The sequence below is a fragment of the Magnolia sinica genome, chromosome 6 (assembly GCF_029962835.1).
Source record: "Magnolia sinica isolate HGM2019 chromosome 6, MsV1, whole genome shotgun sequence".
NCBI classification, from domain to species: domain Eukaryota; kingdom Viridiplantae; phylum Streptophyta; class Magnoliopsida; order Magnoliales; family Magnoliaceae; genus Magnolia; species Magnolia sinica.
Window position 1 is genome coordinate 87,513,941 of NC_080578.1, and position 26,247 is coordinate 87,540,187.

The window sequence follows — 26,247 nt, forward strand, 5'->3', positions numbered from 1 at the left end:
TGGTTATCCTTTAAGATTAACAATAATTTAAAATATTCATAAAAATAATGTTAGGGTTTTGATATGTCTCATACTCCACCATTACGAGTGATATCAGTATACGCAATCAATCTATATGAATGTATGCGTAGCATAATGTGTGTAGTCCAATATACTTAGTGGTCATCACAATGTGAAATATAGTTCATAGAAAACCCGGCTTGCTCCGCATCTTATACTACGAAGATTCGCCGGCGTGTCCAATGTTAACATGGATTTATGCGAACATCTCAAGGCGACACAATAACGCGATTAGAAGATTTACGTAACATGATTTGTTCATAGACCGACTATTTGTGACATCCGATCCCGAGAAATGATGTAACACGCATGATGGTTTACTTACATCGATTTTGAACCACTACCCAACCCACAGGATTACGTGCCGACTAAGAGGACTGTCACTCGAAATGCATTACGTCCACGATTATATATATGAAGCTTATAACACATCACTTGCATCAATAAATAAATAAGTCGAACCATGAGAGTTTTAAAATTTCAAGACACATGCCGAAGCCATAATGGAAGTAGCATAAGGCTGACCTAATAAATGAGAAGATTAGTAATAAGCTAACTCAATATGAGAGAAGAATAACAAATATGCTAACTCAACAAAAATAAGGGGAGATGAGCAAAATGCCAACTCAATATAAAGTGGAAACATGCGTCGCTCTCAAAATTGGTATGGGGCAAGGCTTATATCCATCACCCTACATAAATTCCTAAAAATCACGCATAATTAAAATCATACTTTAACCAAAATTACCAAAAAAATAAATAATTCATAACAATCCATCAATCAATTACATGAAAAATCATAGTAATATGGAAATATGCAAAAATAAGATAAATCATATCAATGCAAATTAGTGTGAGCTTAAATGAATCTCTCCCCTTAGCCTTAGATCTAAACCCTAGGTAGATCTCGATGTAGAAAAGTTTTTACATGAACCACGACATCGCTTGAGTAAGAGGGAAGTACTATCCATGTGAAAAAGGAAGAGGATGATGACATTTAGGCTCTCTCTCTCTCCCCCTCTCTCTCTCTTCATTGGGCATTGGGAAATTGGGTGTGTGAGTGGAGAAGGGACACACACCCCTTTTATAAAGGAGTGGGCGTGTGAAAGGGGGTGTGTTTCACATCCCACTTGGATTAGGTTTCTCCAATTTAACCTTTTCTAGCGATCTTTCTTTAAATCTAATTCGTCCAGTGTGTCAGGGTTGTCAAATAGAGTTAGGGAATATAATTTTCTTAAGATCTGAAATTTAGATTGGCTTATCTTGAAAATTTTCCTAACGGATGCCAAAACGAACTTGATCTCAATTAACGGTCCACATTTAATGATCAAGGCCTAATTTTGAGAGAAATATGTAGTCAGGATAGGCAAACGGTTGAACAAAAGTTGATGGTTGATCGATAGTGGAAAATGCTTAAATATGAAATTTCACCTTTTGTATCAAAATGAATGAATTAGAGTCAAGGCGGTTATCATTCAACGATGTAGGATCATAGATCGGGGTCTAAATTTTGTATAATATCGTAGTCATATGAACTCAAAGTGTGGTCTAAATATAAGTTGCAATTGATAATATAATGTGGGTTAATTGGAAGCTATAAATTTAAGAAGAGTTGGTAAGCCTAAAACCTAAGGAAAAGCCTACCAAGGTGGGATCCTCATATTTTACACTGGGTCTATATAATGGTCAATCCAAGTCATTCATATGGAGAAAAATATCCTACTATAACTATCCACGAGCTTTCCCCACTCGATGGACACCAAAATCAACTGTTAAAGGGTTGATTTGTTAATTGGGCCACTTTTACAATAATCTAAAGGTTGAAATTAAATGTGTATGGTTAATTTATGATAAATAAGCATGATGTAAAATTTCACACGAAACAGATCATAAGAATTGTGTGATCTAAAATTCAAGGGTATATGTTAATGGCATTAAGTATTTACAATTTTGTCATCTTTTATTTCTCCAGCTTTCACCGTCCATAACGTCGAACTGCACTATCCAAATACATTGAAATTTAACAGACATTATTTATTTTTCATTCTCTTTCCATCGCTTTATTTTGGGCCTTAATCGCTTACATAAGACCAAGATGCTTTTTTAATGGGCTATACCGCTCCAAGGTCTAAATCAACGACTTTCATATATATAATAAAGAAGTCAGCCGGTAGTTGTGGCATATACCTTACGATATTTGAAATGAGCAATTCATTATGATATTTAAGGGGCCCATTTGTCAGATCCAAATACGATGGACGGTTAGATGATATGTTAACCATATAAAACTTGATAGTTAGTACTTTAACCATGTATGTAGATGATTGTGTGGTCGGTTTTGTAAATAGATGAATACAAGTAGATTTTTGGAGTGATCAAGAGGTAGAACATGTACACCGTTAGATTCAAGTGATTTATTCACATGTGTAAGTTCCTCAAATTGTAGTCCTAATGGTAGGTTAAGCATATTCATAGGTGGTGAACAAGATGAACGGATCAACATCTCCATTTTATACATGTACGAGTGGATGTAGAGATTAAGTAGTTAATTTACCATAATTGGGTAGTCCAAACTCAAAGTGGACGGTCAGATATCTTTACCTAGTGGTGAATAGTTGATTGAACAGTTGGTTATGCTAAACAAGTGAGAATACTTAGATATATGATGATCTTATCCTAAAAATCAATGGTCAGATGACTTGATTTATAGATAAAAATTATTCCCGACGGTCAAATTCGGGTTGGAGAATAGATGTAAGGTTAGGATAGGCTAAATTGTTGACATACATAGGTATATACTAAATTAAATTTCATGCTAACACTCGAGAACTTTCAATACTCAAGTATTAAAAAGTTCGGGGTGTTGCACACTCTACCACATCAAACATCTTGATGTGCACCGATCTGACACCAATAACCTTACAAATAATGTTATTGCCTCCACCATCACACTCATTGTAACTGGTGAACCAATCTCACCGAAAATTCATGTGGTATGAGGCCTCCGCATCTAAAATTCACTTGTCGCTGAGATACCTGGATTTAAATGTGATCAGAACATCACTACCATTAACTTCCTCACTGGATTTCGTTGTGTTTGCCTTTTTCAGCATATTATTTGATTTTCTCTTCCTTCTGAACTTTATGATTCCGACAATCCTTCTTTATATGTCACATTATCTCATAGTTTCAGCACTTCATCTTTCCTTTACCCTTCGATTTGGATCTCGATTGCGAGTTACCCTTTTTCTGATTAAAATTCATTTCCCTAACAACTAACGCATCCGTAGAAGAACCTTCGCCGTTATCCTTCTTTCTCAACTTTTCGCATGAAGAGTTGAGATGATAGTTTCAACGTCTATGGTCTCCCTACGGAGGCACATAATGTCTACGAGATTCTCGTAAGATGATAGAAGAGAGTTCAATAGGAATATGGCTCGATCTTCCTCTTAGATCTTCACTTCTACATTCGTCAATTTATAAAGCAATTCACTACATGTTTAATGTGTTCATTGATATCAAACCCTCCTGTCATCTTAAGATTGTATAATTGTTTCTTAAAATACAGATGATTTTTCAAGTATTTCTTTATGTACAAACTATCAAGTTTCATCCTTACCCATGCAGTAATTTTTTGATCAAGGATATTATAGAGAACATTGTCCACTGGACACAATTGGATTGAGGTAGTATCCCTCTCATCAAGTTCATCCCAATCTTTATCGCTCATAGATGCATGACGTTCTGCCTTACCAAGGAGAGCGTGTTGTAATCCTTGTTGAACTATAAGGTTTTTCATCTTCATCTTCCATAGTTCAAAGTTATTTCTATCAGTGAACTTCTCTATTTCATACTTCACATTTGATCCATTCAATGACATAATTCATATTTCAACTCGAAATCCAACGTTATCTTTGATACCACTTGTTGAGGAATCGCAGAAACAAGCATGAATTCGAATCAAACAAGAGAAAATCAAACACAAACAAAGCACACAGAGAACACACAAATTACCGTGGGAAAAAACCATGGCATAAAGTGACAACGAATCCACCATGAAAACGAATTTACAAAAGATCATTGGACTTACCGATCTGAGAAACCTCAAAAGTCATTTACGAAACCCTAGCTTTGCTCTAGAATATCTTAAGAACGTCTAAACATATCCTAATCTCGATTACACCTGCTTATATAGTGTTACAATTGAATTAGAAAACAAAATATGCACTACTGCAAAATCGTGCGATTCTATTGATAAGTCCTTTACTAGGATTGACAGCCATCGAGGCATGTCGATGGGACCGAAGCAACCATTGATGGAATTGAAGAATGCTCTAAAAACTATCCAATGAGCATAGGGAAAAAAATTGAGATTTTCTCGATATGATTGAGTGGTTTATCAATGAGATCAAGTGGTATGTCGATGGCATCAACAGACCCATGTTCCAATCAGATTATAAACATCTTACAACATGACTTTTATATATAAGTGTTCCTTTTTCCTATGATTATATTTTGAGCATTATTATTATAATTGCATTCTTTTTTGTCCATGTGCAACTATTAATCAGGATTTTAGGTCATTTGTATCCTTAATCACAATGTATTAAGGTAATTTCATTATGTAGTGTAAACTTGATACATTTTTAATATTGTCTACTCTATGATGCAAGTGTTCTCACATACTGGGACCTTTGCCTATAGGTGTTTTGATTTGATTTGATAGAAGTATCATGCAAGAAGTTAATCATGTAGGTGACTCTTGGGCCATTAACTACCCACCTTTACATCATTTGTTTCGTCGCACGCATTTACACACCCCACAAAGGCCTGTGCAATCACACAACAATGTGTGCTCGAACCCATGACCTCCTGTTGAAATTCTTGTGAATCTACCACTGAGCCATATGGTCACAGGCAGCTACCCACCTCTACGTATAGGAGAATAAAATGTAGTGATTCTACTTTACCGTGCGATGAAGATGGAAACAATGTTTTAGCCTAATTTAATTATACTAGGAAAGCAGCTTGACTAATTGCAAATTATGTATTTCATAGAGAAGCTCTCTTTACCGCCATACTAAGTTCCTAAGACTATAAATACGCATTTATCGGACTTATCTAATAACGAGTTTTGGATGTTTGGTTGTGCAAACTCTGTTTTCCTTTAGAAATTGTGTGCATAGGGTTTTGCTAACATACATACCTTAATAAGGATGTTAACAATGTTGCAAACCTTTTAAATGACACATGGGATGCCAATTATATATCTAAACCATTTAGTCATACATACAACTAGGAGCAAGCCATGATGCAAAAATCACATCAATTGAATGATTCCTAACATTCTATTGATAGCATGAAAATTATATAGTTGAGATTTAACAAAGAAACAAAACAAAATAAGTCCAATCATTATCTTGAAACATTATTTGATAGATCACACTTTGTATTGCTTATAATTCCAAAGTAAAACTTCCGTTTCATGATTCTAACCATGTGATATATGGTTTATCAACAACAAATAGTCGTAACAAATTGGCCCATTTAGAGGGTTAAAATCATTCGATCATCTTGATTGTTATAATGTGGCTTGCTCCATGCTGTACTAATGGATGAATCATCTTGATTGATGATTGGGAATCCTACGTGTCATTTAAAAGGATTGCGGATGTTGTTAACATGATCCCCATAAAGGTGGGGATCTTAGCTATATATGTATTTTTCATATCATATTTTAAAACTGAGAAACATGTTTTGCAAATCAAAGTTTTAACTCCCAAGTGTCTCCAAATGAGGAGACAACACCATCCGGTGTGGTTATGTGGATTAAAGTAGATTAAAGTAGGCATTCTAGAGCTTGGGTCGAATATATAATAACTTGGCACATAATCACCCACGGAAAGATAGTAAAATCTTGATTAGTCTCATGTTTCTTATTTATATTTGATTAAAGGTGGTGGTTGATATGAACGGTGTATCTACGTTTTATCAATACAATGTGGTCAAGTGAGAGATGTTGGAAGTAAAAAAGATGTAATTACCATTAGAATGTGAACAAATCTCCAAGAAAGTAGTAAACCCACGGGTTGAGTAGCGAGACTCACTACTGAAGTGACGTCACCAAGTTTTATGTGCCCACCATGATGTATGTTTTGTATTCACACCGTCCATCCATTTGGAGAGATTATTTTAGGGCATGATCCAAAGGATGAGGCAGATCCAAAGCTGAAGTCAACCCACCATAGAAAACAGTGGGGAGAGTAACGCCTACTGTTGAAACCTTCCTAAGGTCCACCATGATGTTTATTTGAGATCCAACCAGTTCATGTGTTAACACATACATGAAGGGAATAAAAAAAAAACAGATATCAGCTTGATCGAAAACTTTTGTGGCCTTAGAAGTTTTTAATGGTGGGCGTCACTCTCCCCACTGTTTTCTGTGGTGGGGCCCACTCCAGCTTTGGATGTGACTTATTCTTGGGCCCACGCCCTAAAATGATCTCTCTAAATGGATGGACGGAGTGGAGACAAAACATACATCAGAGCGGGGCCCACAGAACTTGGTGACGTCACTTCAGCAGCGAGTCTGGCTACTCAACCTGTCAGTACCCAATCCGCGTACCCTTAAAATACACACTAGTAAAGATGGTTAGGCATGCATGTCAGTGGAGAGAGAGACGTCTGCGAGCCATGGGAGAGGAGGGAGAAGTTGTAAAAGGCGGGTCTTTTTGGTCAAAAGAGGACCTAAACCTTTCTGTTGTACTCTTGTGTCACATGGTTTCGTTGTTTTGAACGAATTTAACCTTTATTTAAAGCATTTGGGTAATTTGGGATGTATAAAGTGCTACCCCCACCAGGTCCTAACAAGAGACAGACGGTCCCAACAGGGACTCTGTGGGGCCCACTGTGTTGTATGTGTTTTATCCAAACCGTCCATCCATTTTGACAGGTCATTTTAGGGAATGATTTCATAAAGGAGGCAGATCAAAGGCTCAAGTGGACCACACCACAGGAAGCAGTGGTGACAATGATTTCCTACCGTTGAAACCTTCCTAGGGCCCACTGTGATGTTTATTTTCCATCCAAACAGTTCATAAGGTCACATAGACCTGGATGGATATTAGCTTGATTCAAAACCTCCGTGGCACCCAAGAAGTTTTCAAACGCCTACCGTATAAAGTTATGTTACGGTTCTCTCTCTCCACCAGGGATGGCAATGTGCTAGGCAGCCCGACCCTGTAAGGCTAGTTATTGGCCAACGATTAATGGCCTGGTCCGATCATCAAGTGGACCACCATTATAGAAGACACTTGTGAGTGATTCCCGTACACCCAAGAAGTTTTCAAACGCCCTGTAAGTTTTAATGATCGTGATGTAAGCTGGTGACTCACCGTAAATGAAGCACACCCAAAAATATTCTTTAGCTGGGATTTTTTTGAACCGTTAATCATTTGAATTTTTTTACTTAAAAAGTGGAACCCATAGGGACAGGGCCGTTGATTTGAGGACAAGGGAAAAGCCCTATAGCCCGGCACATTGGCCCCCCTCCATAAAAAGAGAAATACTTTTTCCATCCATTTCTCTTCCATTCTCCCTTGACTTGCAAACAAACAAAAAGAGTACTATAATCACTTACAACCGGTTGTAGGCTACAGTCCATTTTATTCCTTTGGAATTTTCCTTCTTTGCTCTTAAAAATATATGATATTTTCAAGCAGAACACTGCTCCTGAAAGAGTTGTAATCAGATTAACCTACAGCCAGCTCTAGGTGATCAGTTCTCCCTCTAAAAGTAAGCCACCTAGGTAGACTGTTCACTTGGTGGGCTCAACCCAAGACGGGTCATGGTCAAACAAAAAGGCTTCAATAATCAGACAACTTTTATTTTATTTGATTGTCACCATCGTGGTTGCGCATGTAAAGTATGCCATACATGCCGCACATAAAGTGGGCCCCACCATGACAATAGGTTGGAACCAAAAATAAGCCCATCCATCATTAGGTGGACCGCACTATAGAAAACAATGGACAACCACCCAATTCACATGGTGGCCCCAGTTGATGATTGATTTGGTCCGATTTTAGGGGTGACCAGCCCCTGCTCGACAGGTTGCTGTGCCATGCACACACTACGGTGGACTAACATGCACAACCCTTGTGGAATAAGCTAATATTACAAGGACTTGTAGAGGGACCATCCATCTTACTCATTAACTGACGGCCCACCTGATAAGCAAAATGTAAGGTCTGAATCGGGGAATCCACCACGGCCCCCACTCAACAAATGGCCAGAAATATAAAAGTGTGAACATAACTCAGAATCGCTTCTTCAATCTCTTACCGTGAAAATCCCAGATGCTGTAAGCCCTGGAATCAGGATAAAGTTGGATTTTTTTGTGACGAGGCAGATCGTCTGCAACGTTTGTAGAAAAAGCTCTGTACGCCTCTGCACAGTGGAGCCAGTGTTTGTGCACAGAATCCAACCCGTCCAGAACAATCAGACCACCAAGAAAATAGGATTGCATCTAAAATAAGGGCAATCCAACCATATTAGGGGCCACCACGTGGAATAGGGAGTTTTTGTGTGGATGAACTTTGTTTTCTATGGTGTGGCCCACCTAATGATTGTATAAGAGCGGATTAGGCGAGATGCGGGATCCACTGAGGTGGGTGTCCCCTGACTGTGGGGCCCACTGTGATGTATGTGACTACATCCACACCATCCATCCGTATTGAAAAGCTCATTTTAGGGCATGATTCAAAAAATGGAGCAGTTCCAAATCCCAGATGGGCCATGGTACAGTGACTGACCATTAAAAACTTCATGTGGGCCAAAAAAGCTTTGAATCAAGATGATATTTGTATGGTCGCTTCATCCAGGCACTTGTGACCTTATCAACAGGTTGGATGGTAAATAAACATTCTGGTGGAATCCATGAAGTTTTTAATGGTGGGGATTCAATCACGACTGTTTCCTGTGGTGTGATCCACCTAAGATTTGACTCAGCTTCATTTTTACGATCATGCCCTAAAACAAGCTTTCAAAATGGTTGGACGGTGTGGATTTAAGACACATATATCACTGTGAGCCCCACAGTCCGGGGTCCTACCCACCTTGGTGGATCCGGGGTCTCACCTAATCCGCTCCCCCCATCGCCACTGGGGGACTAACTTGATGTGTTGGTTGAATGCCATGCACAAAACACAATGGTCGGCCGCTCACGCGTGCCACACAAAAATGGGAAATGCTAACACATCCACATGGCAAAGTCTTAGTCAACTCACCTTGAGTCCAGGGACAGGCAGAAAGCTAGGTTGCATAAAATGCTTTATGCAAACGCAAGCAGGGGCCCCGTGAGTCTTATCACCTGAGTCAACATAGCATAGACGCATGGCAAGCAGAGTTGCATAAAAATAGAAGCTCTAACAAATCGCAAAGCTCTCAAACCATGAAAATATCAGTATGTATGCAAATAATTAATAGAACTCAATGATGTGAAACGAGTAAATTTATCAAAATTCTAGAATGCTGCAGTTACATGGATTCATGGCAATGGCGCAGACCAAAAACAATGCTGCAAGAACCAATTTCATTGAATTTCACTAAAATTATAAATTTACATACCACAAGCAGAGGATTTCAAGTTGAGTATCCATTGCTTGAATCTGATTTCTTTGGATGGTGAGGATTCCATCTGATTGCAGATGTTGAAATTGACCCACCTCAGAATAACTCAATCGTTCCCAAAAAAACAATCCTCCATCCTCCCAGATGAGTCATCCCATGCACAACCCGCTCTACAATAGCGACAAACTGAGAATCATCCTCTCTGACTTTCTTCTACGAAAACCTCCTCCGGCCATAATTTCTTGATCAAGATGGAACTATCCTTCTCTCCCGAACAGTCTCAAGTTTAGGCAGAAGTTCGGAGACCACCTTCTGTATGGACACTCGAGCCAGCCGGTCCCTGCTTCCGTTTATGACGGTTTTTGAAAGGAGTACGATTTCGGGTGTGTCTGGATTTTGGTCTAGCAGCTTATTCCAGAGTTGTTCGTCCTCATTCAGGTTTGAAGCCCTCAATAACTCTAGTACTTTGTCCAAGTTGGCAACATTTCGACCGGCCCCACAGCCTGTGGCTGTTGCAGCGCCCACGGCATTTGCAAGTGTTAATGTATTGACATGAGGCACACCGTGTAGAAATCCAAACACAACAGCAGCAGTAAAACTATCTCCGCACCCAACAGTGTCAACAACATCAACCTGATGAGACCGACCACCTCAAGATTCAGTACAAAGTAAGCCATCTAATGTTTCCGTCTGTGTAAACAGGGAGTGTTGTTTAATGCATGAGGCATAGGTAAATGTGGAAAACCTAATCAAATCTTCAAGAAGGAATAAAAAGAGGGAGATCAAACTTAATCCGGTGTTCGCAACTGAAAAGCAGATCATGATGCACTGTTCATCATATTGGTGATAGGTCCCACCAAGATGGACCACAGTAAACAAGTTGCATCTACTGGATGATCCTGCCTATGAAAACAGTGGGCTTTTTCCTTGAATGTCTTTTCTTTTTTCTACCATCCATGTGCAGTTCAATGATCGGATGGTTAAAATTGTTTGACCATTGAGACTTTCCAAGCATGGCCAATCGAATGTGGGATCCACATGAGCAATCATGGACCATTGAGCCATGTGTCCAATTTTTACAGGAGCTCACAAAAGGAATCAGTTCCAGAAAGCCATGCATCAAGTAGGGTCCTTCTCTTCTGCCTGTCTCGGCCTGTCTGTGTTTGGGTAAACTGGCTTCTCATCTTTGAGATAACATCGTGGATAGAATGAAGAAAAAGCTTAGCGACTGGAAGAGCAAAATGCACTCTCTTGGAGGTAGTGTCTCTCTTCAACCTCCCTTTCTATTTTGTCTTTTACTTCAGGAGGGATGTTCAGTACCGATTCTTATAGTACCGTTCGGGGAAGTGACTTAGACAAATCTTGTTTGTCGATAACCTCGGAAGTGTCCTAAGGCAGTCACTGAGCAGATTGATTAGTTGAGGAGAGATTTTCTTTGGCAGGGAGGTGTTTCTAAAGGAAAATTGCATTCCATAACTGGAAAGAGGTTTGCCTGCCCTATGATCAAGAGGGAGTTGGGAATGGGATTAGGTGCTTGGAGGTTGTCAATTCGGCCCTGCTAGGAAAGTGGGTCTGGCATTTTGGGGTTGAGGTCTCTCGCTTATGGAGGAAAGTTGTTGCCGCTAAATACAACTCTTCCCCACAGGCTGATGGATCAGAGAAGCCTTCCTTTACCTTGCCTCCTTTCTTTGGAAGGTTGTGGCGCAGGAGGCCCCCAAGGTGTTTGAAGGTTACAGCTTTGTTGTGGGGGGAGGAAGTAGGGTGAGATTTTGGTATGAAACTTGGTGCGGGGACTCATTGATGAGATCGTCTTTCCTGGCGTTGGCTAACCTTTGTCCTGTGGCAAATATTTTTGTTGCCAATTGTTTCTCCTCTATGTACTCCGAGGGTGTTCGAGTTTCCCCTTGCCGGAGATATTTAAATGGCAATGAATTCGAAGACTTGCTATGCCACCTCTCTCGTTTGTAGGGGATCTCGATTTCTCTAGGTGTTGATGATTCTCCAGTGTGGCGCTTTGGAAGTTCTGGAAGATTTTTGGCTCATTCACTTTACTTGCATCTTTCTCAGCCCGAGCAAGGGACAGATCGCCATCACACTACATTTGTCTGGACATATGGGGCTCCTAAAATCTCAGCTTTTGCATGGCTAGCCCGGAGAAATGGGATCCTCAAAACCGACAATCTCCGAAAAAGATTGATGGTGCTCCCCATTGTCTCCTTTGCATGAGCGACGAGGAGCCCATCAACCATCTCGTCATTCATTGCTCATTTTCCAGAGTGGTGTGGTAAGGTATATTCCGAGTTTTGAGTGTCTCCTAGGTAATGCTAAGTTTGATTGATTGTCTTTTTAGTCCGTGGCACACTAGTGGAGGCAGTTGTTTAGGTCAGTCCAGATAGAGATTGGCCTTGCTTGTCGTCCTTTGGGCGATCTAGTTGGAAAGAAACAATAGTTGCTTCCAAAATCAGAGGTTCTGCGAGGGAGGGAGGGTTCTCAATCGGGTTCTATTGTAAATTGCAGATTGGACAGTCTGAGTTCTGTTCTCTGAGGATGCTCCATTGGGTTTTGAGGGTAGTTATGTTTTTCCTTTGTTTCTGTTTTGCTTGTTTTCTCTTTGTTTGTAGTTTTGTTTTCTGTTCTTTGTTTCTGGTTCTTCTGTTGGCCTTTGGCCCTAATTAAAGTGATTCATCTTTCCCAAAAAAAAAGAGGTAAAAATGTGGGCATGCTCTCTAATCATTCTATTAGACTTTCTGCCACTGTTGAAAGAGAATAGATCAAAGATTGCTGGAAGACATACCTTAAATGCGGGTGCACAGCAGATGCGCGACGTTGTTATTAGAATTGAACCCTTTGATCCCATTTTAATTATGACCCATTTAGTGCGTAGGCCTTTGGTGATCAACTCCTCTCCTGCTGTAATTGGGTTTGCTATGCCAGTCAATGACTCAGCCTGGCACATCATTTACATCAGCAGATTGGACTGCAAAGTAACCAAATGTAATAAAATGCAAGAACAACATGGAAAGTAACCAAATGTAATAAAATGCAACAACATGGAAAGTAACCAAATGTAATAAAATGCAAGAACACTAATATCAACTCAAGGTAACTGTGATTGGGAACCAATATTCATTCAACAACAACAACAACAAAATGGATACTTTTCCACTTTGAATTTGCTATGCGCATCTTTGAAGCTAATTGACTGCACTTCCGTACAAATATATATGTCCAGAGGGGTTTCAAATTCTGGGGTTTTCTCGGGATATTTTCACAAAATGTCAAAGAAAATATTATAATAATTAAATAAGTGTTTCCACAATCTAAGAGACACTAAAAAGACTGAACTTCTATTCCACAAAAAAGGCAGAGAAATGCAAATCACAGGGCAATGAAAGGTGGGAAAGGTAATTCAAGGCACAGATTATGACACGGGCCATTTGTCTCATGGCACACGCAGTGAGCAGCCTTGACACTCTACCATGAATTCTAACATGGTATCAAAGGGGTATGTGGGCTAGAAATGGATCTCATCATCTCTTCCTTCTCCCTTTCTCCTTCTCTTCTTCTTTCCTCCCTTTCTCTCTCTTCTATGCCACCACCACTAGCAACCTCACCAGAGCCAGCCGGCGACATTGCCAAGACCAGCAGCCACCACTGGCATCCCAGCTGAGACAACCAGCAGCCATTGGCATCCCAGCTGAGAGAACTCTTTTTCTGCCAACTAGCCAGCCAAAAGCTGCGATCTTAGGAGGGACATCATGATGCCATATAATTTGGTGGTCTCTGAAATCGCTTGCCGGTCACAATCATGCAATAAGGAATAGAGGGATTTGACTGAGAACAATCCCAACTTATCCTCTTTCCACATCAACTTATCCGATTCCGCCGAGCTCGAATAGCAAAGATATATGCATTACATAAGAGCCACAAATTCCTCTACTTTCTCATCCCAAAGTAATCACCTGCATGGGGGTTCCCAAACAACTCCCCCACCAATACAAGAAAAGCAATCAGCTACCACCACATAGGGATACAGGGCCAATCGGAACATCCTAGGGAAATCAGCTTTCAAAGGAGAACTCCCCACCCACACATCTTTCCAAAAATCAGATCTTTTCGCCATTCTCCAAGGCAGTGTTCGAAATATCGGTATTGCATTACGTATCACACCTTTGGGATACAGATACGTATCGGTTATCGCATGGGATATATCGGTTGTGTCGTGTAATGTATCATTGTTGTTGGAAACATGGGGAAATTGGTCAATTTTTTCAACGAAACTTCGGTGATTGTTAAAAAAACACATCAACACACTTATAAATTAAAACATTACAAAAAAACAAGTGCACATAATAGGTTTTCTTTGTTTGAGGTCCTAATCTATGCGTTGTCTAACTGAATTGATGCAAGTATATTCAAAGTTCATTCATATCATTTATAAATATAAGAAGACGTGTGGAAACACAACCAAAGAGATTCCTTTCCATAAAGCCAACGCTCTATAGACCGAGGAATCACTCGTCCACCATCCCCCTTTTGAGCACCCATATTTACATTTAACTACTTCTTTCCATAGTGCCTCATCTTCCACCCAAATCTCCAAAGCCATTTCCCAAACAGCACCATATTCACAGATTTGAGGTCCTTTATACCTGCTCCACCTTCATAGGGCTTATGCAATTATTTTCCAATCCAACAACTGAAATTTCTTTTTATCCTCCACACCTTGCCATAGAAAGTCGCACTTAAGACTCCCAAGCCTTTTTAGCACCGACACCGAGCATTTAAAAAGCGACATAAAATTGAGCGGAAGGTTTGATAAGGCCACCTTGATAAGACTGATGAAACCACCCAATTGGAGATGCCAGCGTTTCCACCTAGCCAACTTCTTCTAAATCTCCCCACCACCTTGTCCCACAGGTGAGTAACCGGCTTGCCCACACAAAAAGGAAGACCTCAGAAGAGCCCTAGCACATATCAACCAACTATTTCACTTTATCGTCCTCCATCCACACCCCCCAAATATTTTGCTTTTGAATATGTTGACTTTGAGCCCCAAAACCACCTCAAAGCAATGGATAATCGCATTTAACTTGCCCACCTTATCACGTTATGCATCGAAAAATAGAAGAGCGTCGTCCGCAAACTATAGATGAGAGATGGGAGAACTATACCTTTCATCTTGAACCCACTTATCAAACCTTCCTCTTGGCCCTTCGCTAACATCCTCCCCAATGCCTCGGCCACTATCAAGAAAACAAAGGGTGATAATCGATCTACTTAATGAAGGTCCTTGGAACTTCTAAAGAACACTTTTTGACAATTGTTCAACAAGACCAAGAACCATGCTGAACTAACACACTCCTGAATCCATCTTCACCACTTTTCCTCCCACCCCATACGAAGCATCATATAATCGAGAAAGCCCCAATCGACACGATCATAAGCCTTTGGAATATCTAGCTTGCACACTACTCATTTGACTCCCCCTGTATACCTTGAGTCGAGGCATTGGTGAGCTATTAAAGCACAATCCAAAATTTGTCGGCCCGAAACAAAGGCGCTTTAATTATCTGAGATGACACTCCTAATAACACTTCATATCTACAAAGCAAGCACCTTGGATAGAATTTTATAAGACCCACCAATAAGGCTAATTGGACTAAAATCCCTTAGCGACTCCACAACAAAAATCTTAGGGATGATAGCAATGAAAGATGCACCAAAATCACTCGAGAGCCGACCCTTTTCAAAAAATTCAGCCATGAAATTCATCACATCAGCTTTAACCACCTCCCAAAAGATTTGATAAACAGCCATTAGGAAGCTCTCCGGACCCGAGGCTTTATCCCTCCCCAACGAATCCAAAGCCTTTTCACCTCTCTCCGAGAAAGGGGACTTGATCGAATTAGCCTCTTCATCCGAGAGGTGCTTGAATGATAAGTCACCCAAGTCTTGGTCTTCTCCAATCCTCTCCTGATAACATTTCCTTACAGAAGAGAGAAACTTCTTCAGCTAGCTTATCTTCGTCTTTAATGCAGTTCCCGTTGATCACTAAGCTGCCAATTTTGTTAAATCTGGCTCACGTACTAGCAATGCAATTAAAGAACTCTGTATTTTTGTCGTCCTCCTTAATCCATTTACTCTCCAATCGTTGCCATCACTTTATTTCATCTTCCTTAACCCTTGCTACATAATCCTAAATTAGAATGATTCATTAATTCTTCAGTTGATAGGCCATTTTTCTCGGCCATTGCGTTAAAGGCCTGCATCTCAAGCAAAATTCTTGTAGTTTCCTCCTCTTTTACCCAGTTCCTCCTGTTAAGTCTTAATTTTATCTTACAACCAAGCTTGAAACCCGCAAAGCCATCCAATGAGAAGAGTTCCAGCAACCTTTAATCTTTTGCGAAAAGCCTTCTACTTCAAGCCAACTGAGTTCGAATATGAATGGTTTCAAACCCCAACTAAAATCATCCACAGCCAACATCACCGGACAGTGATCAGAAATTGGCTTGGGAAGGGCACGATGGTGAACCAAGGGGGAGTTTTCAATACATTTATGAGAGAAGAAAACGATCCAATGTGGAGATGATTGGATTTGAATGCCCACTAGACCACATATGCTTACCTCCCATCAATGGAAGGTCTGAAAGCTTGTGAAGCTCCACCCAATCAGAGAATGCTCACATACTCCCATTTTGATTCTTCTCCCATTTGATCTTTCAGAAGAGAACAGAGTGATGTTGAAATCCACCTCAATACACAACAGGCCATTGAGTCTGATGTGGCATGCTAAAAGCTCCTCCTAAAATTCTTCCCTTTTGTCATCCTAGTTGGGACCGTTGATAGAGGTAACAACTAAGAAAATCCGAAAGAAACATCCTCGAGAACTACCAACACAGAACTACCCACCCCACCAATCTTCCTTTTCGACCAAAGGGAAGAATCCCACACTACTACCACTCCCCCAAATCTGCTGAAAGTATCAATGGCTACCCAGTCCACATTTTTCATATCCCAACGAGTACCCAAAAGCTCCCTATTAAAAAATTTCACCTTAGTTTCCCAAAAGCTAGGCTTCATATCCAGACATCCTTTATTTGCCATCTTTTCTGCTTGCTCCCCACTTCCCCCGCATTCCAAGATGTGATCCTCATTTGGTAACAAACTTACCCCTTCTTCCCTTTCTAGCTCCCCCTTTTGAGCCCCCTGATGCTAAATTAAAGTCTGATGAGAGAGGCTAACCAGCTCCTTGCTACTTTTGGATGGCCTGATAGTCTTCTTGGAAGAACTTGAGCTGCACCTCAATCAGCCATGTTCCTTAACAATAGAGTGTAAGATTCCACCCAATCCCCAAAAGTCATACCAATCAACCTCCAAACATGCCCAAGAGCCTCCCCAACCCGCCTTTTTTGTCTAACCACTTCTACCAAACTAGCCCAGCTCAATTCTAGCCTACCTTCCATCGAGACTTGCTCTCCCTGATGCAATGCAACCTCGGACACCGCCATGACCTAAAGAGGGGCAACCTCAAGCACATCTCTGTCAGCACCATTAACATCACTTGGATCCTGTATGAGCAACTCTCTCTTGAAAAAGCAACGCCTTGTCTGCCAATACATCAGTGTCGCTTCTGGTCAATGTTGGCAAATGGCATAAGCAATCCCATGCAACCGAAGGAGGATATGCACTTATGTGATGACACAATTGCATATATGAAGGCATAGACCCCCAAACAATTTTCTTTTTCTTTGAAAAAATAAAATCCAGAAAATTCAAGGAAAAATGATATATATATATATATATATATATAATGTAAAAAGTTCACAAGTGTAGGGAATCTTTTTATAGTTTTATTAAACTACCAGACTATAAAACAAGTCAACTAACAACTAATCAAATGAATGCATATACTAAAACATGTGAAAAGAAAAACAACATATAAATTTTATTGATGTCATTTTAAGGTAGAATGAGAGTAATAGTGTAAGAGAGTAAGAAAGTTAAAAGACGAGAGATTGAGAGATGAAACTATGAGAGAGAGAGAGAGAGTTGTGAAAATAAGGGTGGGAGTGCCCATCTATAGGCAAAAGGTGAGAGAAAATGATCTTCAAAAGCATTAGATGTGAGAGAATAATCATCGACCCGAGAGCCCAAATCATCCTTCAAAAGCATCCCTGGAAATAAGGAGTCTCAATTAAATGAATATAAATGATCTTCACACGTGTGCCATAATTGTGCCTTCATACAAGCCTACTCCAAAGAAATCTCCTACTTAGATTGAAGGTGCCTACACTTGGCGAATCCTTTCCAGATCAGCCTGCATCATCTGCGCATGTGTCGAAAATTCACACATGCTAATCTCTAAACCAAAATCTACAAATACGGGTGTTGATTCTTTGCAGGGTCAAGAGTGCGTGTTACGAGATCAACAGTCTTGATGACCCCCGTATGAGTAGAGGTGTACACGAGTCGAACCAAGTCGAGCTTGGCACAGCTCGACTCGGCTCGGCCACTTGCTGACCCCAGCACGAACTTGGCTCGACTCAGTCCTCAAGCCTGACTGGCCAACTCAGCTCAGGCCAGTTCGAGCCAAGTTCGCCTGTGTAGCATTTTCACAAACACATGATCTGCACCTTCAAAACCTCACTGTATGTAAAACAACAGCAATAGTTTTACAAATATTTTATCAAACACCCTGTAAACAACATAAAAAATCAAGAAAAAAGGGTATTTTTTCATATATGTACCTACCTTGCCAACAGCCGCACTTCATTGAGTCATTTCATCAAACACTTGTTGAGCAACAACAATATCAAAGTAACCGAGTCACCGAACTAGGTTCGATTCAAGTTGGGTTCGATCCGAGTCGAGTCGAGCTCGGGCAAGCTCAAACTCGGTTCGAAATTTTTTCGAGCTCAAAAAATCAACTCGACTCAGCTTGAACTCAGTTTCGAACTGAGTCGAATCGAGCTTTTTAGAGTCCAATCGAGAGAGCTAACCAAGCTAACTCTGCTTGTGTACAACCCTATGTATGAGTAAGTGAAGAAGACGTCCCTAATTCCGAGCTAAACCTCGATGTTGAGCCTAACTCCAACTAGCCATCATTACTCCTATTCAACAGGAGCTAGTCCAAAGATACGAAGCCATCCTGTTCTAGCCCGAACCTCTCACCCGAGCATAATTTAAAAACCCGAGCCTGTTCGAAAGTGGCTTCTCCTTTAAGAGACCCTCCATGTGTAGACACCTCCAACGATTTAGGGTCTACCTCTGTCCTTTTTGCAAGAGTGTCACGGAGTGAATGATCGCCCCGCCTCTCCACCATCCACGTAGCCTATCATACGCCATAGACCATGGATGATTTCCATGCATCCCTCTCCCCTTCTCATGCTCCTCCGGAATAAGGAGCAGGTGCTCCGTCTTCTCACCTGTCTGAGATTTCCGCCATAATCGGGTATCAAAGCTTGGTGTTGTTCAAGGTGACACTCCTATCACTCCTCCCAACCCCATCTCCAATCATTACAGTGCGGATGTCCACCGATTCCTCTCCCACCGCAAGGCACACCTTCTCCAGAGGCAGCTTCTTCCGGTTTCTTCTTACACGAACCTGGCCCCATTGGATTTCTGCACCAGTGATGGTAGCCAGATGAATCGCTAGGACCTCGCCAATGCATTCAATGATAAATTTGAAAGTTTCTTTTCTTCTTTTTTTTTTGAAGAGTCACAAAGATTATATTATAAAAGGAAAAGATACAAAAGGAGAGAGCGGGGCCACTGAGGGGGCGGACCACTTAAGCTCCCAAGAAAAGAAAATTACAACCCTTTAGGGAATCTACATTAACAGCCCATTCAAAAATAGACTTCTTTGCTCTACTCGCTACGAACTCAACCGATTTAGACTCATCTCTAAAACATCTACCATTCCTTTCTTCCCAAACAGCCCGCCAAATAGCAAGGAGGGCTATTCTCTAGATTGGGGTCCGATGTTTGCCAAGTCTGACACCATGCTATGCCTTCAATAGCTGACCTAATGTGTCTGGAGAGCACCAAGAAATTCCGAAGGGACTTAAGAAATGAGGCCAAATCTGATTGATATACGGGCAATGCATAAACAAGTGGTCAACCGTTTCTTCATCAGCCATGCAGCAAAGACAAACGTTAGGAAGGATCATCCCCCTTTTTCTCAAATTATCGACTGTAAGCACCTTTTTCTTCCCAACCAGCCACCCGAAGAAAGCTATCTTATGAGGAACCATGTACTGCCAAATGTGATTTGTCGTTGTTTGATCTTCATGAAGGGGGTTACTATCTAGAGATCTGTACAATGACCTAACAGAAAATAGACCTGATTTGTCAACCCTCCATATTATCTTGTCTTCAGACGATAGATCAGGCTTGATTCTTGAAATTCCATCAAGGAGGGACGTGTACTCTACAATCTCCCAATCATGAAGGTTTCTTCTGCACTCCAGATTCCAATCCATATTCCCGCCAAATCTGAAAGTTTCTTCAAACCACAGATCCAAGGGAACCCCCCAAGTTTGGACTTGCAAACCTCCATCGTGAACAGTGACCAATCTAACCATCTTCCCAAATATAGCACCAGGCCATCAGCATCCTCAACATGAAAAAGCTCTATCAAAATCCTCCTACGAATTGAGTGAAAACTGCAGCTGGCCTTCAGCACGGTGCCAACTCCATTCACCCCCAATCCTTCTAACCATCTTTTAACCTCTTCGTTGGAGGTGCCTTGACGGACCATCGCCACCATACTCCACTTCAATGCCTCCCTGGCATTCTCCAGAACTTTCAAGGGAAAGCAAACGATCGGAAGCTCACTAGACCCTTCCCTCCAAATCCACTTCTTTGCTTCATGCCCCAGGAGCCACCCTTCAAGCTACCCTTCTCTTGTTCCATCCCTGGCTTAGCTTCTCCCTCTGCTACAACATCTCGATAGGAGGAACCCCTCCTACTAAGCTCACCCCCTCCCTCTCCTACCTTCTCCTTGATTGCTCCCCCTACTCCCTGCTTCACTAACCCCACCCCCTGGTTCCCCATCCCCTTTCCCCAACTAGAACCTCCTAATGATTCCCCCCTTCTATTTCATCCCAAGGAACTCAACCTTCAAGGACCTCTTCTCATGATTTACCCTCTCAGGGCCAAATCTGGCGCTCTGAACAAACAAACCTACCCCATCGAATATCCTTCGTTGAACTCCTCCACCGCCTTAACTAGCTCTTCATCAAACTCCAGTCAGATGAATGCAAACGCACGAATGCCGCCCAAATCTTTCTAGCTAGGCACTACCACTTGTCTAACACTCCCCACCTGGCCAAAAACCCTTCTAAAATTCATCTTTCAAACCCTTTGAAAAGGGCTCCACAAAGAGCATGGGGAGCTTCGACAGATGGTCGGGTTGGATTCCTTTTCCTCTACCCATATGCTTCCCCTTTGAAATTTGAATCCACTCCCCTTCCTCTTCTCCCTCTCTCCCATAGAGACACGTCTCCCAATATCAACATCCTCCTCCTCTACAACCCCTTTCCCTTTTGCATCCCACCCTTTATCAGCCCCTTGCCTGGCCGACATAGCAGAACACCCCAAGATCAATTACTAAAGCTGCTTAAACCTCTCAATCTCACCCGATATTCGCCCGACCCTGCAACTTCATTGCCTCTATACCCCTTGTCCTCCTTGGATCCAGCCTAGATGTAGATCTTCACGGTGATCCTCTCTCTCTCTCTCTCTCTCTCTCTCTCTCTCTCTAACCTGGAAGCATGTGGTCTTTGTTCTCAACCCTAGAAACATTCCTCTATTCTCACCCTAACCAGCTTATTTTTGGGAAGTTGGATTCAAAAGGAACACAACTGCAATTCTACCAGTGGTTGGACTGTCATCCATCTGAGGCTTCGTCTAACATTGTTTTTTAGTTTAGACAAGTAGGTCGATGGTTCAGGATTTTTTTTCCTGGTTTGGGAAATTTGTGCTTTTCCTTCTTTCTTTTTTTTTTCTTTTTTATATTGTCTTTGGTTCTTTGCAACGAATGCATTCCTCTCTCTTCTTTCTCCGATCTTAGTCAAGATGGAATTGCAGAAGCGGTGGGAGAGATCTGATACGACACGACGAATAGTTTAGGATCTGAAGGAGCAAAGAACGAAAGAGGAGGGTGGACTCTGATCAAGCGTACTGGATCACAGAGAGGAATTCATCGCTCCAGTAAAGAAATCCTTATGATTGTTGATTGTCCCAGTATAGTTCGCAAACAATCCAAACCTGTTGATCATCATCATCATCATCCTCATCTAAGCCTTATCCCAATTTACTGGGATCATGTTCTATCATTCTACTCTATCAAGGGCCAGACCTTCAAATAGACCATAGGTCATCAAGTGTTTTATTATTACCTCATTCATGTCCTTTTGGACCTTCCCCTTGCCCTATAAAGCCTTCAACTTGTACCTACTCACTCCTATATAGCGGAGTTCATGGCCTCCGTTGCACACGGCCAAACCATCATCTTGTTACATATTGGTCCTACCAAGTTCCCTTGAATGCAGACATTTCTAGTTCTTCCTCATCTTGCCACTCATCCATCTCAACATCCTCATTTTAGCTACACATCCTATGAACATGTTGTTCCTTAACTGCCCAACATTTTATCCCATAAAACATGGTTGGTTGATAAGCAGTTAAATGTGTACACCCATAGGATGTTGAGTAGAATGTTGAACATGTTGTTCCTTAACTGCCCAACATTTTATCCCATAAAAAATGGTTGAGGGTTCGAGTACCCATAGGTGGTGAAATCCCACTACGGCATGAGTGTGTGGTGGTGTGTGTGCGTGTGAAAAAATTATAATAATAATAAATAAACAAAAAGATTTAAAAAAAATAAAAAATTATGCGGATATTGAGATGGATGAGTAGCAAGACGAGAAAGATAGAACTAGAAATGAATGCATTTGAGGGAACTTAGGAGTAGCACCAATATGTAATAAAATGTGGGAAGGCTCTAAAAGCACAAGGGGAAGGCCCAAAAGGACGTGGATGGAGGTAGTAAGAAAAGACTTGATGATCTATGGTCCAACCAATGTTTTCAATATCAATACCGACAGATGTATTGCACCCCTGGGATATGGAAACATATCGGTTATTGCATGGAAAATATTGGATGGTTAGCGTAATGTTCGCTTTTTGGGAAACATTGGAGAACATTGGGAAATTGGTTGAATTTTTCAATGAAACTTTGGGGGATGCTAAAAAAGACATCATTGCACACTTAGAAATCAAAAAATCACAAAAAACAAGTGCACATAATAAGTTTCCTCTGTATAAAGTCCTAAACCATGCAATCTGACAAAAATGATGCAACTATATTCAAAATCAATTCATATCATTTATAAATCTAAGAAATTGATTAGAATTGGAAATTTTGACAAAAAAATGTAATTTTGTAATGGTTGTTTTCTTTTTTCAAAATTTTCGATTTTTTTCGAAAAACCAAAGTGTTGCTATCAGTATCAATGTATCGAGGATAGTATCATCGATACATGCAATAATACCGTCAATATCCAAATGTCTTCATTGCAAACTTAGAAATCAAAAGATCACAAAAAACAAGTGCACATTATAAGTTTCCTTTATATAGTCCTAAACCTTGCAGTCCGAAAAAAATGGTGCAACTATATTCAAAATCAATTCATATTATTAATAAATAAACAAATTTAATTAGAAGTGGAAATTTTGACAAAAAAATATATAATTTTTAATGTTTTTTTTTCAAAATTTCTTTTTTTGGGGAAAACCAGTGTTGCTATCAGTATCAATGTATCAAGGATAGTATCATCAATACATGCAATAATACCGTCGATATCCAAATGTCCCACCACTTCCTGTGGGTTTCGTACCGCTAAGATGAGATATTGATAATATTGGCTGAATATCATCGATATCACAAACATTGGCGTAGCATGCAAAAAAAGAGCAGCATACGCTATAAGCTACGTAGCATGTAGCGTATGTACCATATGCTACACAATACTTTGGTTAATAAAAATGCTATTCGTTCTTTTTTATATAAAATGGTGGTAACCCATCCTTCTCATGCAAGGCAATGATGTAGAGACATTGAGACCATCCAAATAGTGGGGGTCCTATTGTAGATGAAGAATATTTGTACATGCACTCATTTCAAACAAGTTTATAGTATCTGTACATCTGTAAATGGGCCTCCATGTGTAACATGATTATTACAAATGGATTAAGACTCGCATTTTAACAAAATTGCTTAAAACTTAAAAGGGTTTTTGAAACCCTAAAACTCGACGCAAGCTCCCCTCCAGCCCCCAAATCTGAATTTTTGATTCTCTCAATCTATAAAGCTGTTGAGGAGGAGATTTTGGCCGATCAATCGACCCTGCAAGAAGGTCCATTTGTGGTATTTTCAAGAGCTTTGGAGCCTAAACGAACGAGAAAATCAAATTTCTCCCTTTTCACATCTATACTGCTACGAAGCTCAAAAGTTAGTTTTTTTATTGATTGAATCTCTTCTCAAACGTGATAGAGGTATGTTTTTTCCCGTTAATATCTCTTAATGAGTTCTTTTTTTCATTTTGGATGAAGATTTATGGTTTCTTTTTGGAATTTTTCTTTTTTTTTATGGAGGCCAATTATTGTGCAATGTTGAAGGATAGGATTGTCCTACAACATTTTTTTGTGTGGCCCATTGTGGTGCGTATGGCATGAATGCAACCCCTCATCCATTACGTGGGTCACCATGCTTCAGTGGAGGTGTTTAGATGGCAGTTGTACATTGCTTTCTATTGTGTGGGGCCCACTGTGGTGTGTGTGTGGCATGGAATCCAACTTGTCTAGTCCACCAAGTAGGCTACCACTCTATAGAGGTGGTTTTTTAGTCACTATCCTGTGTAGTGTGTATTGTCCACATGATGATGATAGTTTAAATATAAGAGGGTTGGCTTTTGATAAATGATAATTAATAACTTGTTTTGAACATGCTTTTACTTGAAATAATGAAGCATTTTTTAGGCTTTTTTATTATTATTTTTCTTCTTCTTCTTTTACACTTGATCTTACTATTTATCATATTTTTCCCTATTTTTAATTAAAAAATAGAAATATCATGTAGCTTACACTACACGCTAAACACTAGCCTAGATGATGATGACGAAGAAGCCTATGCTATATGCCAATTTACATATGCTTCATGTACTTAGCTTACACTATACGCTACGTAGCTTACATTACAAGCTATTTTTCACTTAAACAAAAATCAATTTAAGTTTTCAACAATTTGTTTCATTTTTCCATTTTCCAATAATAATTAATTTATCTTTTCAGCAATCTTAGTAAAATCAATAAAATTAACAATATTATACTAATTATGTTGCTCTTTCTTTATCCTTGTAGTTGATCTTTGCCCTATTTTTCTATTGTATATGGTGTTGGGTTGCACCAGATATCATGAAATTCCATTATTAGTCGGTCTGATTTGATGCAAAATATCACAGAATTTCATGATCTTTGATGCAACCGAGCACAACCATAATTAAAAATGTAGAAGTAGCATGTAGCTTGCCTCACGCTTCTGAGGGTTAAATGCTACACTACGCCATTCGCTATTTAAAACACTGGTTTACATTATGATCATTATGGCCAAAACACAGTCAAGCCCAACAGATAATAAATGTTATTATTATTATTGCTTGATCACAGCCAGGCCTTACACATTATTATTATCATCACTTGAACACAACCAGGCCTGACGAACCCAACAGACCAATGACCTTGACCAGGGCCCAGCCTGATTACTAATCAAACCAGGCCCAAACCCGACCAAGCTCAATAGACTCAAAAGGCCAGTGACCTTAACCAGGGCCCAGCCTAATTACTAATCAGGCCTGAACTTTGAGACCCAACCCAACATAACTACAAGCCAAGACCCGAGTTAATGTTACCTAGACACGTGGCATGGGTGCCAAGTGTCAAAGTGTCTTAAGTGTCAGGCACGGCAAAGTCCAAAAATATAGGCATGGGGACACTTCCGTACAGAAACCCAAAAAAAAAATCCTAATTAAACAAATAAAATAAAATGATGAATGCATTAAAAAGAAAAGAAATTAGAAGAGAATATCAACATAGTTCCAAAAAAAATGATTTCTAGTAATCTAAAGAAACTAATAACCAATTAATAGAACATCAAGAATCACACAATCATCTTAAGAATAGTAGTTTGTATAAACATCACTCACTGATAGCGGACGGGCAACAAGAATAAAGAGAATAAAGAGAAATGAACGGAGATTCAAGGGTTTTAAGAGAAGATGTGAAGATTAGATGAGAAGAAGAAGGATGTGGGAGATTATAATAGGATACTAGAGTAGGGGAAGGGATAGATCTCACCGGAATCAGCACCGGTGGTGGTCTTGGAGTCGGCACCTAGACAAGAAAGAGTTGGCACCTCTTTAGTTTTCATCTTCAAAAGAAACATAGTTACAATGTATTTCTTTCTCCCCAAGAAAACCCTACATAAGGACT

General features: G+C 40.3%; 1 protein-coding gene across 2 annotated transcripts in view; it reads right to left on the reverse strand.

Moving 5' to 3' along the window:
* Positions 1-9,512: 9,512 nt before the first annotated feature.
* The window catches only part of LOC131249018 (probable fructokinase-4), a 36,847-nt gene continuing 20,112 nt past the window's right edge, over positions 9,513-26,247 (reverse strand). Inside the window, exons 4-5 of one of the 2 annotated variants that reach the window (XM_058249580.1) lie at positions 12,485-12,637; positions 9,513-10,323 (exon numbers count right to left, since the gene is read on the reverse strand). In XM_058249580.1, the coding sequence (XP_058105563.1) occupies positions 9,937-10,323; positions 12,485-12,637 (540 nt within the window). In that variant the 3' untranslated portion in view covers positions 9,513-9,936. The other variant, XM_058249581.1, reaches the window with a different exon arrangement.